Here is an 18,401-nt window from a genome sequence, read left to right on the forward strand (position 1 = left end):
AAAGAGCAATAGTTCTTTCACAAGCAGTAAGGTAGGGCTTTCAGGCTGGAATCTTTTATTTATTTATTATTTATTTATTTATTTATTTTTTGTCTTTTTGCCATTTCTTGGGCCGCTCCCGTGGCATATGGAGGTTCCGAGGCTAGGGGTCGAATCGGAGCTGTAGCCGCCGGCCTATGCCAGAGCCACAGCAATGAAGGATCCGAGCCGCATCTGCAAACTACACTACAGCTCACGGCAACGCCGGATCGTTAACCCACTGAGCAAGTGGCAGGGATCGAACCCGCAACCTCATGGGTCCTAGTCAGATTCGTTAACCACTGTGCCACGACGGGAACTCCTGGAATCTTTTAAAAAGGTTCTCCTCCCCTCCCAATCTTTGCAGGTCATTGGTCTAGAACAAAGAGGGGATGAACAGTCTCTTTAGTCACTTTCCCCAAGCTTCACAGGCAATCTTACCATTCATATGACTAGGAAAAGGAAACAAGATAAAAGATGATAGAACAAGGTGAGAAAAATGTGCCAATGGCCTGGACAAAGCCGAACTAATCCTATTCCCCTTTGCCCCTGCCAGACATTTCTTGGGAGGGCTTTTCTTATATGGTTTTGTGTTTTGATTTTTTTTTTAATTTTCCTTTAAATGATGTCATCTCTATGCTACAAAAAAAGAGTCACTTACATGAAAATAACTTTATATCCATATTCATCAAAAATAGAAGAGAAATTCTAGCAGTCCCTGGCCTTGGCCACCATGTACTTCTCTTGGCTGTTCCAAGCTTCCCCTTTGGGAGAGATATGACCAGTTTTGTGAGCCAAATGGATTTCTAACCAAGAGAGTCCTCATCAGCAAATCATTCTCCTAAATGTAACAGAAGTACCTAGCTTCTGCTCTAAAAGATTCTTGGGAAGGGATGCTTTCTGCATTTTGAGGATTACACATAAAATCTGGGTGTTTTTCTCAGTTCTGGTCCACACTCCATTACACAATTTAATGACTGTATTAAAATTCTCAAATGAAGCCTTAAGATAAAGGGCAGCTGATTATATTTATTCACCTTTAAAGTTCTTTCATTACTGACATCACTGTAACATGTTGGCTTTCTTTCCTGAGAGATATTTATACTATCCAAAGTTTTTTTTATTTTAATTAAAAAAATGTATAATAGTTGATTTACAATGCTCTGTCAATTTCTGCTGCACAGCAAAGTGACCCAGTCATACATCCATATACATTATTTTTTTCACATTATCCTCCATCAAGTTTCATCACCAGTGATCAGATAGAGTTCCCTGTGCTATGCAGGGTTTCATTGCTTATCCATTCCAAATGCAATAGTTTGCATCTACTAACTGGAAACTCCCAGTCCCTCCCAGTCCCTCCTCCTCCCTCTGAAAGATTTTTTTAACACAGCTATAGTCTAGAATTAAGTAACAGATACTCTGCCTAATTGGAGAAGCAACAGTGTTGCAGTAGAGAAAATACCAGATGGGCTAAAGGTGTCAGAGTGCCAGTTCCTGGTGGTGTCACTCTGGGAAAGTTATTTTACCTCCTCTAAAGTGAGAGGATTAGCCCATATGATGATGTCTATGATCATTTTCAAGTGCAATTTTAAACACATTCTATAACTCAAAGAGTTCCCGTTATGGCTCAGTGGAAACAAATATGACTAGTATCCATGAGGATGCAGGTTGATCCCTGGCCTTGCTCAGTTGGCTAAGGATCCAGTGTTGCCCTGACATGGCTCAGATCCCCTGTTGCTATGGCTGCAGTGTAGACCAGCAGACACAGCTCCAATTCTACCTTTAGTCTGGGAACTTCCATATGCCATGGGGTGCGGCCCTAAAAAAATAATGTTCCGTAACTCAGTGGCTTCCGAGTGATACCCTTCAAGTATGAGACATAGCACTGCAGAGTCAGGCTGGACCACTGCGCCAAGAGAGTTCTTCCAAGTGATTCAGAAACCCACAGTTGTACACTTGTGTGGAAGAGATTAGTCTATTTGTGAGATTAGTGCCCATGACCAGTCAACCACACAGCACACCCCAGACCTTTTAAACTAGAGAATGCAATAACAGCTTGTGCCATTTTAGATAAGAACATTGCCTTACGCCACTGTAACCGCTTAAATACAGAGAGACACCCATTAGGCCATGGTAATAACCTGGCTATATTTTTTTTCCTCTCCTCCAAACTCTATCCCCTCATCTCTCTCAATGCTTCAACTTTAAAGATCTGGCTTGCCTTCCCATTGTCTCTGCTAGAATTTCTCAACCTCAGAACTATTGGCATTTAAGGCTACATAGCTCTTCACTGGGGAGGGGGGCAAGATTTCTGTGCCTTACCAGATGTTGAGCAGTATCCCTGGCCTGTAATTACTAGTTGTCATTAGAGTGTCACTGTCCCCAGTGTGACAACCAAAAAATGTCTCCAGAGATTGACAGAAGTCCCTGAGGGAGTCAAATTACACTGAGGTGAGAACCACTGGTCTGGGTTTAATCATTTTTTTGTTTGTTTCTTTTTAAATTCTGAGTTTTCTTTCTTAGGCATAAGATCAATGCTATATCTCAAAGTATTCAGAAAGTATTTACTCTCTTGTTACCATTCTTTTTTTTTTTTTTTTTTTTTGTCTTTTGGCCATTTCTTGGGCCACTCCCGCGGCATATGGAGGTTTCCAGGCTAGGGGTCGAGTCGGAGCTGTAGCCGCCGGCCTACACCACAGCCACAGCAACGCGGGATCCGAGCCACGTCTGCAAACTACACCACAGCTCACGGCAATGCTGGATCCTTAACCCACTGAGCAAGGCCAGGAATCAAACACGCAACACCATGGTTCCTAGTTGGATTCGTTAACCACTGAGCCACAACGGGAACTCCACATTTTTTAAGAGTATGGTTGATTTATAGTGTTGTGCCAGTTTCTGCTGTACAGCATAGTGACCCAGTCATACATATACACACATTCTTTTTCTCATCCTGTCTTCCATAATGTTCTACCCCAAGAGGTTGGACTTAGTTCTCCATGCTGTATTCATTCTAAATTGATAACATTACTAACACCTTTCATTTATATAAGGTTTCACAACACACCAAATATTTCCACCCAAGCTGTCTGTGGAGGTTAACATATGGCAGCCCATTCTCTGTAACAAATCAGAAAAGAAAAGCATCTTTTCTGTGACTGACCCTGTGCCCCTTTCCACTGTGCTCAGAATCTTGCATGTTTGACAAAAGATGTCTTTGCCATGAGGAAGATATTCAGGATGAGTCAGGAACTGTAAATGAAATCTGTTTGTTTTTTTTTTTTCCAAGAAATGTAAAAGAAGAAATGCTTAATGACCTTGAAATGATACTGTTCTCAATCTCTGCTGACAGGATCTACCCATCTCCTAATATGTACACAGGACCACACATCTATAACTTCATACCAACAGGTGGTCTCAATGAAGTCTGAGTCTATGGCTCTTTAAAAGTGTTCTGAAAACTGTAATCTTCAGCCTCAATTGGACTGCTGGAGTTTTATCATGCTGCCCTAAGTGAAACCAGATGGCATTTTCGAGAAAGAGAAATGAACTCATCCCCCACATTTTCATCTCCGTTCTTCCCCTCTTACCTGCTTAAGGATTTCAGCGGCTGTTTCATGTGAACAATCAAATATCACATAGAACTCCTTGCCTTTCTTCATCTCCTTGAGTAAAGGCTTGGCATCTTTATTCCCAGAGGGCAGCTGGCGGATTTTGATTTTAATGTTATATCTGGAGGGAGCTTTGATGAGCTCTTGCAGACGAATTAGACCTAGAAAATGACATTCAATCATGCAACCGACTGCTCTGTCCAGAGTATTTGTTTATTGCTAGTTATAGTTAAACTCACATCATTCCCCAAATGTAGCAAGAGGCCACCTACCTAAAGGTTACATTATTGGCTTCTCATTTGTCATTTCTCTTTCCATGATAGATTATATTGTATTTTCCTTTTGTGGGTATGTGTCGCTGAAAGCACAATTTTCCCAAGAGCATTTTGAATTTTTTAGAATGCAGTTGTCCTCTCCAGCTTTCAGCCAACACCACAAATCTTTAGCAAATCAAGTCTGCAACTATTTAAAACTTAAACTTTTGTTAAAAAAAAAAGGTGAAGTTTCCAAAGATGCTTTAAGAAATGTATAACACCTACTCACTTAAAAAAATAGAATACTAGAATTTCGTGGGTCAATGAACCTCTGTAAACTTTTCATCAAGTATTTATATACAACATGTCATTTATCAGCTAATTAGTTCAGTTGTTCTCTACAATCTTTCAGTTCCTGCCTTATAAGCTATTGGTAAATGGCTTATTATATTTTCTTTTGAATATGATTGAACATTGAATTGGAAAATCTTTTATTAATTTAAAAGAAAAGATGATAGCACTTTTTTTTTTTTTTTGAATGCACCCATGGTATATGGAAGTTCCTGGGCCAGGGGTCAAACCTTCACCACACCAGCAACCCAAGCCACAGCAAGATAACATTGGGTCCTTAACCTGCTGCACCACAAGAGAAGAGCCAAGACCGTAGAATTTTTTTTTTTTTTTTAAATATGATAATAAAGGCAGACACAAAATTCTTTAAAAATCCACCATTGGTAATGTAGGAAATTGTATAAAGCCAACTAGCTTGATGAAAAATATTTAATTCACCACAGGTTTGAATCTACTGAGCTGCACCATTTTTAAAAATAGAAGTGCTTTAGTAGGGCAAGACCCACAGCTAAATAAAATTTCCGTTTTATTTCCACCAATATTAACAGGTGCTTGCTACACTGCATGATGTTGATTCTCATTCAAACACTCCCAATGGAAATTGAAATTTTTTTTTTTTGTCTTTTTGCCATTTCTTGGGCCGCTCCCACGACATATGGAGGTTCCCAGGCTAGGGGTCAAATCAGAGCTGTAGCTGCTGGCCTACACCAGAGCCACAGCAACGCGGGATCCGAGCTGTGTCTGCGACCTACACCACAGCTCACTGCAATGCCGGATCCTTAACCCACTGAACAAGGGCAGGGATCGAACCCGCAACCTCATGGTTAGTGGATTCATTAACCACTGCGCCACGATAGGAACTCCTGAATTTTTTTTTATTGCATAGTCTGTGCCTTCAGGATATGTCAGCTTCACATAATCAATAGGAAACATTAAGCTTTATCACTATTCAGAGAGAAATTGCTGTATGCACTGTGCAAGATACAGCATGGATGCCAGCTTCCTCTGTACCTGATGCATTTTTTATTTTCTCATTCTTTTTAGTTAGCTATTTGTTTCTCCTAGAAGCCATATTTTTCCCTCCAAGATGTTATGAGTCCTCTAATACCTTGAGTGAGTGTGGTTCTGAAGTAAATTTTGAGTAAGCCACTCTTCAGAGTCAAAGGGACCAGAACAAGGAAGGCAGGAGTCGTAGAATTATATCAAGATTTAGCACTCACTATCCTTTTAAATTTTTCTAAAATAAAAATTGAAAATTGTTAAAATGGTAGATTTCCTGGGCTTTTTTTTTTTTTTTTTTTTTCAAATCAACCAGTGTGGTTGAAGGCTCCCAAGTACCATGTCACTTGTCCTCTTACTTACAGAATCACTTGTACTAATGGAAGAAAACTGAACACATAGAGTTTCGTATTTGTTAATTCTCACAATAACCATATGAAGCAAGTGTTATTAGCTCCATTATTTCAAATAAGAAAACCAGGGCTCAGAGCAATTAAGTATCTTATTCAGAGTTACAAAGATAGGAGGAGCCATGCATTTAAATTGTCTATGAGTCCAGTGTGCGCACCCTTCTTCCTTGCAGATATAGGTTGTTGGTGTGGAGGGAACAGATAACAGCTTTGGATTATTTGATGAGATGGGGATAAAGTACAAACGAGGACCCATTCTCCTTTCTTCTTTACTCCAGGCTGCATGCAAGTCTCTCCTGTTTTTCCCCTATTGCCCTCTGGCTTTGCAATCACTTTTTATTTTTATTTTTTCTCACTTAAGCATGACCGCAAAGAAGATCAACGTGACCTTTACATAAAATAGGAAAAAACATTTAAGAAGAACATTTCATATGCTTCAATGAACGGCTCCCTTCTTTGCTCAATGCATGTCAGTCTTGAAGTGCGTCTTCCTACCATGATGACCTAGACACATGTTACTGGCACTTGAAATTGAATATGATCTTTCCCTTCATTCATTCATTTATGGGAAAACATTTCCTGGATGTTCACTGTATGCTGAGTCCCACGCTAAGTGCTTAAAGCATGAATACTTCTTGCTCTAGGGTCCTTACTGCCCATAGAAGGATTTCTCCTATCAAATCTTGTGATGTGCATGGGGTATCATTTACCACTTAGTTTTATAAACTGTGGGCTGAGGCTGATGGAGGCTGGAGCAACTTGCTCAAGGTTGTGCTAAGTGGCAGATGCAGGGCTTCAAGCCAGGTACACCTCTGACTCCTCAATGTAGAGGTCTTTTTACTAAATAATGGCCCTCCAGATTTTAGATTTAAGGTCAACTAACTGACTGCATGACTAACTACATGCATAACTAACTGCATAAATAAAAGAGAAGGAAAAAAAAAAAACCTTTGGGCCATCATAAAACATTCAGCCTTTATTTGGCAAATGGGATTATTAATAAACAGGCTCCCTCAACCTCTAAAAAATTAACAGTGAACTTTCACAACTGTTTCATAAAAGAAAGTGATTTTAATGCCAACAGAGGACAAAGGAGAGCTCAGTACAAAAGACTAGTTTTTAGTTGGATTAAATTTAGCTTTCAGAAAAACTTACTACTAAGCCCTAATTTTCACATTTTCTCTGTATACAGGTGAATTGGCCTCAGGAAAGGAGAGGATCAGCAGATTTAAGGATTATGTACCCAAGTATAGAAAGACCCATGAGCAAGGGACAGGGAGGTTTACATTTCTCTTCCAAAGCAATTGTTTGTTTAAAAGAAAGCCTTTCTGCCTTCATTAGCAAATATCACAGAATTCAAATTTCAAAAAGCTTTGTAGTTCACAGGAGATAAAATTTAGAGAAAGCTTTCTCTTTTATTTGCATTTTATAGCAATTCATCAATCATTTACACTTCATTGTAAACCTTGGTTAAAACTTGGTTTGCTAAACAAATCATTACTTCCGAGAAAGAAAAGTGATTGAGGCCCAACTTCTAACTTTGCTAATGGCTCTCCTGTGTGTGACTGCCAGCCCTGCCAAAGTGACCCAGTGCATCCAGTTGGGACTCCTGTTTCAGAGAATGGTAAAGGTGCATGCAAACCAGCAAACCTGGTGATGGTGATGGTTTTTGTGTCTTACCAGGTTTAAGAGACTTTAAAAATGAAATGCAGGGAAGGTAGCAACCAAACAAACCCAAGTGAGGGCTGTTCTGCTGTTCAAAACTGACCTGAACTCTTCAAAATGTTAAGGTCATGAAAGACCTGGCAAGGTCAAACTGCTTTAGACATGGCAACTAAATGCAATGAGTGATCCTGGATTCAAAAAATGTAATTGGTACAGTTAGGGAAACTGGAATATCCTACGTCTACATCAATATTTGTACTGATATAGACGTATAAAAGTATTGTCTCAATGTCGTTTCCTTATTTGATAATCACAGTATGGTTACAAAAATGAAAGTCCTTATTCTTAGGAAATATTCTCTGATGTATTTAGAGGTAAAATGGTCATGCTGTCTGCTGCTACCTTCAAATGGCTCAGCACTACTACTACTTATTATTATTGTTGTTATTACTGTAGTTGTTTTTATATTGACAGAACGATAGAGCATTAAAGTCAATAAGGCCAAATGATAACAACGGCTGAATTTAGATGCAGGATGTACAGGAGTTCATTGCACATTTCTTGCAAATTTTCTCTAAGTTCAAACCTTTCTCAGTAAATGACAGAACATGAGCCTCCTTCCTCCTCTCCCACCTGCAGCAGCTCAGTTGGAAACTGCACCATTGGTTTCAAAAGTGCTTAAGACCCTGTTTATTTCCCATGACTTGAACTGGGCTCTGCAGGTAGAGATAAATTTCAAAAATGTCCAAATGGCCGATTTTAAATATTCTCTTTGGCCATTTATCTACTCTGTGTTCTCCAATATGACACAAAGAAATGCTGATTTACATGCACACCAATTCTGGGAACAGGTGGAACATATGGAGGAGCAAAACAGAACCTGCTATTTCCAGTAGGTCTTTAAAATTTCTCCTGCCTTCTCCTTAAATAATAATAAACTTTGCTATTTGCATGGCCACTTTTTATGAAGTATCCTGCATGTCTTATAAATAGCTCAGTAAACCTCAGTGTACCTCTGAGGTGGATAGGTGTCAGTGCTATTTTACAGTAAGGGAAGTGAGGCACAGTGAGGTTAATTGTTTAGATTGGCCCTGAAAATGAGTCACAGATGCCAGGAATTGGAAGAGACCTTAAAGGTCAAACCCCTACTTGATGCATGAATCCCCTCCACACAGCTGCTTCTGAACACCTCTTGGTTTGAGAAATTCTCTAGCTCACTTTTTGCAGCTCAATTCAGTTCTGGACAGCTTTAGTTATATTTAATGAACAGCAGTTCAAAAAAAAAGTGCCTGGGTTTTCTTGAGTCTTAATCCAATCCCTGTTCATTACACCACATCAGTGGATTTAATGTCATGAAAATGAAGGTAATAAACCATTGGGACCCAAAGATAAGATCACACATTTAAAATGTTAATTTCATCTTCATTTGAACTTGGAAACATGCAAAATGGCATTTCACAAACTTGTTGGTATATTAATATATCCAAATCTAATAAGATTCTTAAGGGGATCTATATGCCCTCCAGAGAGGAGGAAAAAGTCAGAACTGAGAAATGGAAATGGGTAAGTGTGTGAATTACCTGGGGAAATACAGTACTTTCAAATGCATATCTTCATACGTACGATTTTTTTAAAGAGCTTCAAAAAAGACTTCCCAAAAGAGAAATTGTGTCCCTTAAATGCAAAGAAGCTGATAGAAGAATCTAGTCAAAATACTTGAGATGAACTATGTTGCAGTTAGCTCCACCAGTATATTTTGGCCCTGAATTCCAGCTATTATCAATGGTAGCTAAAAATAATACACCACCATGAAATATCTGGTTTCCTGCATGGATCTCTGAAAATCTGAACAGGGTTCTGGTCAGGGGACGGAAGTGGGTAAATAGGAAGGGTAGGACAGAGCGAGGGCAGAAGAAAGGGAAGATAATCTATTGTTTTTTGGTGCTGCATGCCAAGGACTTTCCATTCCCCAGCTATTTCATGTGAGAGGGCATGCAGCAGGGAGTCTTCGTTATCACAAATAGTCATAACACAGTAATGTGAATTGTGATTGCTGAAGGTGAAATGATTCACTTAGTCTTTTGCTTGGCACTGACTGTGTACAGAATGTCTTTCACTTTGGCTTGACCCCCTATGTCAAAGTGTTTAATTTCCTTCAAGTCCAATTTTTAGATCTCAGTCAAGATTCGTGGTTCTGTATAATATTCTTTCTATGTTCTATGGGAAAATGAAGGAAAATATAATAGGTATAACAAATCAAGTCACTGTGTAAATATAGCCAAAAGAGGGGTCCTTGCCCTTATTTACAGGGTAGTTGAGTATGTTAAGTGAGCTATTTATATAAAATAATTATACCAGTGTATGGCAATTAGTTAGTGCTCCAAGAATTTAGTTATTGTGATTTTTGTAGTTGTCATTTTTCTTGTGCTTTCCTTCTGGATTTATTTTTTTTTTTATTTTTATTTTTTTTGTCTTTTTATCTTTTTGCTATTTCTTGGGCCGCTCCCGCGGCATATGGAGGTTCCCAGGCTAGGGGTTGAATCGGAGCTGTAGCCACCAGCCTACGCCAGAGCCACAGCAACGCGGGATCCAAGCCGCGTCTGCAACCTACACCACAGCTCATGGCAACGCCGGATCGTTAACCCACTGAGCAAGGGCAGGGACTGAACCCGCAACCTCATGGTTCCTAGTCGGATTCGTTAACCACTGCGCCACGACAGGAACTCCTCCTTCTGGATTTAATGTTTCTTTCAATCACTAACATTATTGTAAAGCTTTGAGACTATGTTTTAAGTAAGTGACAGTTAATAGTTCTTCATGGTATGCTGAGTTTTGTAAATCTCCTGGCTCTGTGTGTTAAAAACAACAACTTAAGACAACCATGGTTGAAAAATAAGCCTCTTAAGCACTATATGTTATAAACACATCTGACTGGAACTCATTTCCCTAATGGCCTCATCTAGTCCTATCTACATGCTGAGGACTCTCAATTTTGTATCCCCAGCCCACGCTACATTCCTGAACTCCAGACTCACATATTGACTGCCTATTTATCACCTTCATTTGGAGGTCTAGAAGACATTGCAATATCAAACTTAACATATTCATGACTGAACTCTTTATATCCTTATTTCCCCAAACTATGTCTGTTTATACCTTTCCCCATCTCAGTCAATGGAAACTCCATTCTTTGGCTCAGACTGAAAAGCTTAGAGTCGTCTTTGATTCTCTCTTTCTCTCACCCAGGCTCCACCCACTTAGAGCATTATACCAGCTCAACATCAAAATATTTCCAGAATCTGGCCATTTCTTATTCCTCTATTGCTATCAGTTTATCTCTTGCTTGATTTCCCTATGAGCTGCCTATTTCGTGTTTGCCTCTCTGTGCTGTTTTATTAATACAAGGGCCAGCGTAATCTTTTTATGATGTAAATATGATTATGACACTCCTCTTCTGAAAACCTTTCAGTGGTTTCATATTTCATGAGGAGCCAAAGCTCTTTCAATATTCTAAGGCCCTTCTCTCTGACCCGACCACCATTCCCCCTCTCGCCCTGATCCAACCGCACCTGCCTCCTCATTTGTTGTAAATAGAAGTTTATTGGAGCACGCCATACCTGTTCAATTACATAGTGCCTGTGCATATTTTCTTGCTCCCTCAGCAGAGTAGAATAGTTGTGACCAAGACACTATGCCCATAAAGCTTAAGCTATGTAGTACCTAGCTCTTTTGAGAAAAAAGTTTCCTGGCCCCTGTTCTTCAGAATCAGCTAGGGCTACATTTTATTAAGATTGGCCTTGAGAAAACAGAAAACTGCTGAATTTCTCCACACTGCCTTTGGAGCTCAGCTTCTCAGCTCTTTTTGATGTGTATGAAGGGATGGAAGCCAGGCTTCCACCAGGGGTCTAATGAAGCAGAGGGGATCACCAATGAGTAGCAATTTCCCATTGCCTAGGGTCACCTCTGAATGTGGGAGTCAGAGAGAAGTAGGTGACTGATGGGAAGAACATCCAGGCAACAGAGAAATAAAGAGAGAGAGAGATGAAGCAAGGTGAAACTTCAACTCCCCCCAACAGTTCTCTAGGGTCTTTCTACATTTGCTCTTCCAGAGGACAGAATTCTGCCTGCTAGTATTTAGTGATTTGAATTTTGTCCTTAGAGACATGCACAGTGCTCCCATCGACTCCAATGGGAGTCATGGACCATTTGGTCCCATAGACATCTGTGCTGGCTTCAGGCTATTTAACAAACTCCTAAACAAATCCCAATAAAGTGCTCTTTAATGGTACTTAATTCTGGTGTAAGGGTGGGTGCTGAGCATACCTAAGTCTTCTCTTTTCCTTCAGGTTTTGTAAGTTTCCTCCTTTTTATGACTAGATAATTACTGCAACTGAAATCCTGAGTCAAGCAGTGTTAAACCCACTCAAAGTCAAAAGATGTCTGCTTTTATTGATCTCAGTTGACCTGTTTACTCTCTGGGTTCCAATTTAATGGCTCAATTGATTATTCATTTACATTTTTAATGTCTTTGTGAGCAAAATCATTTAAACATGAATCATCTCTAACTTAATGGGCAAAATACAAACTCATTTTGGATTTTCGATTTCAGCAAGTATTTATTGAGCAACTGAGCTCAGGTGAAGTTAACAAGGATGAAAAGGAGATTTCTGCCTCTTAGGAAAGGTACTAGAAAGAAAGTTCAAATTTCTTCCTATGCAAAACGGTTGTCAATTGTGAGTGCTCCCTTGAAATCAAAAGGGAGGTTAGGACATCAGCTTTTATATTATCCTTTTCCAAATTATATTTTGTATAAATGCAATTTGAAAGCTACAAGAATTATGCTCACATCTTTATGTGAACTTTCTTAAATTAAATCCAGATGTTTCAATATTATTCACTGATTTGTTTTCCTTTTAGATGGTCCTGCTTTGCTGGTAATGGTAGAAATAGAGAAAATTATGCTATTGAGTGTACTATCTAATGAGAAATAGTAGTATTTTATTAACTCACGGAGTTCTCTATTTACAAAGGTAGACAACATGGAAGGCCTGACTATCGTTATGTTTATAACACAATATATATCTTAAGGCTCTTTAAATGTGCTTATAGAGTTCATTTGATAATATGTTTTCTTCCTTCACAGCAAGCAGGTGAAGTTCTAAAAATATGACTGCCTGTAGCTTTTCCTTCCCAGTAGAAGTGTTTTGAATATAATATTTATAAATTATATATCCAATCACCTACCTTCTCTTCTTTCTAAAATGAGATGAGGTATAAGGAAATATGTAAATGCATATTTCCAACCAGAATAGTTACTTTTATCTGACAGTTTAAAATGGAAACAGAGTTTAGGGCCAAATAAAGGAGGCTTACTATTCATCCTCTGAGGAATAGTAAGTGCTGGTGCCTGGTGAAAAATATAGTGAAAAAAATGAAATACAATTTAAAAATTCAAAAGTAACTTGCTTTGTTAATTTTCACTGGTAATTGTATTCATCTTATTAGTACATGTGTGGATTAAGGAGCTAATTTCTATCCTCGAAGAAAAAATATTTGGAAAGTAAATAGAGTTATTCCTTCCATATGTAATTATTAAATACTTTCATATATGCCAGGACTGTGTTAGGTAGCAGGTTAATAAAATAAGTAAGATGAAATTCCAACTTTTTTGAATTCCTAGTCTTATAAACAAGTAAACAAATAATTGAGGCATGTGATAAAATGCTTATATTTACAGATTGCTATTATCTCCTCAAATGGTCTTTAGAGAGCTTTAAGAAAGAAGAGGTTTTTTTTTTTTTTTTTTTTTTTTTTTTTTGGCTTTTTAGAGCCGCACCTGCAGCATATGTAAGCTCTCAGGCTAGGTGTTGAATCAGAGCTGTAGCTGCCAGACTATACCACAGTCATAGCAACACAGGATCCAAGCCACATCTATGACCTACACCACAGCTCACAGCAAGGCCAGACCCCCAACCTACTGAGCAAGGCCAGGGATCGAACCTGTATCCTCATGGATACTAGTTGGATTCATTTCCACTGAGCCACAACAGGAACTCCCAAGAAGTGATATTTGGCTGTGATCATGGACGAGCTTCCACTGTGGTATTGGGTGGAAGATCAAAGTGAGGGGCCAGCCTCAGAAAGAGAGAGTTGGGCGGACTTGGGGATATTGAAGGTATGATGCACTCTTCATCACAGCTGATGGGAGAGTAGGGGATGTGAGCAGCTAGCGTCTAGATTAGTGAAGATGTAAATGCTTGGATGGTGATGAGTTTTAAATTAGGAGGCTTGGATTTTCTTCTGTGGACAATGGAGAGTCACTGCAATATTTAAACTGAATAAAAGGGGTCTTGAACTCCAAAACAAACCTCAAGATATAAACTGAAGGCAAAGGGGGATGGGGCCAGTAAAGAAACTTCAAATAGGGGAGGGTCAGAGAAATGTCCAGCACCACATATCTGTCCCTCACCCTAAAAACAGGCAGGTGGAACAAAGCAAGCTTCAATAAGGGCTCGTTATTCAGGGTTCCTAATCTTCTTCCCAGGAAATGGTCAGCTTTATTGATACTACCTTTAACAGGATTCCTCTGTTTACTTGCCTTAGAAATGTTTCCTGACATCACATAGTTATTTACTGAGTTAGAATCATATTTCATTGGTCATTTTCAAAATTCCTCTGCATTACTTAAGGAATGGGGTCATAATCACAGTTTTAATAGAGTTGGATGCAGAAATTATATCTTTAATATTCAGATTGGATTACAACATGTATTGATACAGTGATATTTCTTTTTAAAAAGTGCCCCTAAGTTTGATGATGAAAGGTTATCAGAAAGAGTCAACTCACCACAAGGAACTGGAATTAGCTGCGCTTGGCATTCTTAAATTAGAATATGCAAATAGCTTCATATAAAAGAGCATTTTCATGCACACTACTGAGGAGTCGATGCCTATAGAATGCTCTGGTTCCCTTTAATTCACACCGGGCGTGGCCAGGTGAAGGCTTGTGTGAGTCCCATACCTGTGCTGTCTTCATACACCACAGTCACTGTTTTCCAGTTGTAGTAGAGGACCAGATCCAGGACCGCTCTGCTGATGGCCGCGTAATCCGGGTAGAGGTTGATGTAAAACAAGTCTTTGTTGTCCACCGAGGGGTGTTTCCAGCGAGTTTGTATATGTGGAACTTCAAGAGCATTGCAAATAGACTGCACAGCACTGACAGAGGAGCTGTGGGAAGGGCCAAAGAGAGCAGCCACACCAAGAGCCAGCTGGTCACATGCTGATATCCACAGGCAAGAGAGAGGAAACCAGGGAAGGTGGGGGAGAGAAAGAGAAAGTTCTGTGAATTTAATCTTCCCTTTCATGGCTCCTCTTTATTTTACTTTTGGAAACTTTCTTCTATTCTCCAACTATATGTGGAGGAAATATGCTTCATCCAACTTCCAATATCTCCGGGATACTAAATACTAGAGACACAAATGTGGAAATGATTAGCAACACATCGCAGGGCCAATGCCTTGAAAACAAAAATGAGTTGCTGGTTGCACTTCATTACTTTTAATCAGTTGGAGTCTAAATTTCTTGCAGAGTGTGGTGTCACCCAGAAGCACTCAGAACTACTCTACAAAGTCATTTGCCAAGTGAACCTCTTGTGAATCACTGTCATAGGGCAGTGTGGCAATGAAGATATTATTGTGGTCGGAGAACGCCGAAGACTCTGGGTGGCTGCAGAATACTTTAATTCCAGTCTTCCCCAAAACTCAGAAAGGAAGGTCTAGGCTATTGAAAAACGGCTGAGCTGTGTTAAGTGATATGGGTTACCCAATTCATTACAGAATAATAGAATAGCATAGCTTTAAAAGCATCTTAGAAGACATTTGGTCCAACCCACTGATTTCATATGTGATGGAGTGAGTCAGGACCACTGGATGATGGCAGAACTGTGCCAGAGCCCAGGGACCCAGCTCAATATTAGCCAACAAAATCAAAAAATTGTACATAAAAATTATTTTTTAACATTTCTTTATTTTTTGCATTATAAGGCTATATATACTCATTGAGATAATTTAGAATACTGAAAAGTGTAAGGGAGAAATAAAGGTCATGAAAACCCAGCATTCTGGAATAATATCCATTCATATTTTAGTGTTCCAATTTATTAAAAAATGAACACAATATAGGTGCAGTTTGATACATTGTTTTCTTCATTTAACACTGAATTTAATGCTAAAAGTATGCTCTTTCCCCCAAGTCATTACAAATTCTTCAAAAGTATATTCTTGGTTCTGTAGAATAGCCTATTTTATGGGTATATCATTGCTTATTTAACTATTCCTATAATATTGAACAATCAAGATGCTCCTAATTTTCGGTTATTATAAGTCATATTAAAGCAGTTCATACATTTTTCTCTAAATTTTACATTACTATCTTAGAGTAAATTTTCTATCTATAATTAGAAAGTATTGATACTTTTAAGAACCTGATACTTATAAACCAAATTCCCTTCCAAAAATGTTGGGAGATATTATCTTCTATAACCATGTAAAATAGTGCCTACTCATTTTATGCTGGCATAAATTTATGCTGGCATTAAATATAAATTAAATTTATACTTTAATGCTAGTTAAGGAATTTGAAACCGCTGAGCAATAAGTTGAATATATGAACTAAATAAGAGCAAAATTTATAAATGAAATTGGGTTAATTTTTATGTGTCATTCCAAAAATAAAAATAAGTAGAAAAATTATATGGCTTTGTCAAAATTATCTGACTTGACATAGAGAGAAAAACTAATAAGTAAAATTTTGAGATCCGTATTTGAAATATCTGTGGGACAGTGAATGTTATTGATCACTCACAAGGAAATTTCTGACACTGTACTCTTTGGTACTGAATTATCACATGAGATGTGAAGACAGGATTTTCTGCATTAAATGCTCTAAGTGAAACATGTCCTGAGAAGCTCATTTTCTGGATTTGTTTTCATTGGTTAGCAAGAAAACAATGAGCACAAGAGTGTATGAACTGTTGTTTTGTGTAACATGGGCAATGGATTGAGGTTCCTCCTAATGCTTAGCTCTGGGATGCCAATATTACTTGATAGAAAATCAATCCTTTTGAATTCTGTTTGCCAGCAAATTACCAGTTGTAAGAAGCTTTAGGGGTGTTTAATTTACAAGTATGGAAAGTATTTCAGATTACAGAAATGCTTTGGATTTTATGTGGGTTGTTAAATGTGGTTGGATTTCTGGGGTATTAACAATGTTTTGTGCATGTGTGTGTGTGGGAGAGAGAGAAAGAGAGACAGAGAGAGAGAAAGAAATACACAGAGAGAGGGAGAGATTTGAGATCTCACTTGTAGATGTCATTTATATGAAGATGTCTTGCAAACTTCAAAGTCCTGTATAAACATCAAATTTTATTATTTGCTCATAGATAATTCTGACCTATATAGTATCTGCAACTCCATCTATCTTTAAAAGGTAATATTTTTATACTGAGATAATGCCATAGATTTTTTTTTTTTTTTGTCTTTTGAGGTGTGCACCCTTGGCATATTGAGGTTCCCAGGCTAGAGGTTGAATTGTAGCCACAGCCACAGAAACATCAGCTCCGAGCCACCTCTGTGACCTACACCACAGCTCATGGCAACACCAGATTCCTAACCCACTGAGCAAGGCCAGGGATTGGACCTGTGTCCTCATGGATGCTAGTAAGATTCATTTTCACTGAGCCTACAACAGGAACTCCTAATACCATAGATTTCAAAAGACCCCACTATACTATTCAATTTTCATATGTGCTCTCAAGAAAGCAAGTTTTGTACTTTATTTAGGAAGAACACTAAGAATCTTGCAGAGGAGTGTATTAAATGTATACTCCTGCAATCTTAACTGGGTTAACTCTATATGGAAATGAGTATTTAAGTACTTGGAAATAAGCATGAACACGATGCTCATTGTATTCCATTTACGTGCCTGTGTGTGTGGGGCAGTGAATGTTATTGATCATTCACAAGGAAATTTCTGCTTATTAAAGTATAGCTGATTTACTGTGGTGTGTCAATTTCTGCTGTAGAGCATGGTGACGCAGTCATACATATACATACATTCTTTATCTCACAGTATCTTCCATCATATTCTGTCCCAACAGGTTGGATATACTTCCCTGTGCTGTACAGCAGGACCCCATTGCTTATCCATTCTAAATGTAATAGTTTGAATCTACCAACCCCAAACTCCTATCCATCCCACTCCCTCCCCCCACTTCCGTGGCAACCACACATCTTTTCTCTATGTCTGTAAGTCTCTGTTTCTGTTTTGTAGATAGGTTCGTTTGTGCCGTGTTTTAGATTCCTGATGTGTTTTTTGATGGTCAAAATGTTTCTCTAAGAGAGGAAGAGCCCTTCCCATTCTGGGGCAATGTTCCCACAGATAATACCTATATGGAGTCTCGACAACTCCTTAATTAGAAACCAAGCTTCAATATGTCAAATGTAGCTTCAAAGAGTCATCTTGGAAATGTCTGGGGAATACATAAACAAGCCCCACAATTCTAATGACTATTTCCATGAGATAAAACTTGCAGCCTACATACAAATCAGATTAATTTTTAGGAACTTGTCTTCAAGTTGAGAAGCAAAAGGGAATCAAATCCCAAGTTTGTTTCCCAGATTCAATCTTCTTCGACCCCAAGTCCCCTGCTTTCTTGATGGATTGCTTGATTGTTGGAGTCATCCAATTTTTTATTATTTTTTTCTTTTTTAATATTGAGGTGTAATTGACATATAACATGATGTGAATTTCAGGTATATCACATAATCATTTGATATTTATAATCTTCACCTTTCTCTGATCTTGTGGAACGAGGTTAAAAAATTTTGAGATGATGCTAGATAAATCCAGTAACTCACGACCTGTTAAAATTCAGGTTGTGAATTCTGTGTGTTGTGGGCATTTCCACATGCTCGGTGGGTATGACCTTCCACAAAGTTTTATTTGACTGCACTGTACAATTTCATGGTGGTATCTCAGCCTCAGGAAGGGAAAACAGATCAAGCTTGACATTTTCCATTCACGGCTGAACCA

At 38.6% G+C, this 18,401-nt stretch overlaps 1 protein-coding gene across 10 annotated transcripts in view; it reads right to left on the reverse strand.

Annotated features, from left to right (window-relative positions):
- Positions 1-18,401, reverse strand: part of GRIK1 (glutamate ionotropic receptor kainate type subunit 1) — a 409,934-nt gene that overhangs the window by 145,043 nt on the left and 246,490 nt on the right. For all 10 annotated transcript variants that reach the window (XM_003483349.5, XM_005657138.4, XM_021070894.2 and 7 more), the window contains 2 exons: positions 14,332-14,589; positions 3,612-3,793 (listed from right to left, as the gene is read on the reverse strand). In XM_003483349.5, coding sequence (XP_003483397.1) covers positions 3,612-3,793; positions 14,332-14,589 — 440 coding nt within the window. The remainder of the gene's footprint in view (positions 1-3,611; positions 3,794-14,331; positions 14,590-18,401) is intronic.

The sequence above is a fragment of the Sus scrofa genome, chromosome 13, assembly GCF_054392235.1.
Source record: "Sus scrofa isolate SSC_HxYL_T2T_F1_AM1 chromosome 13, Sscrofa_HxYL_maternal_Yorkshire_Landrace_v2.0, whole genome shotgun sequence".
Lineage (NCBI taxonomy): Eukaryota > Metazoa > Chordata > Mammalia > Artiodactyla > Suidae > Sus > Sus scrofa.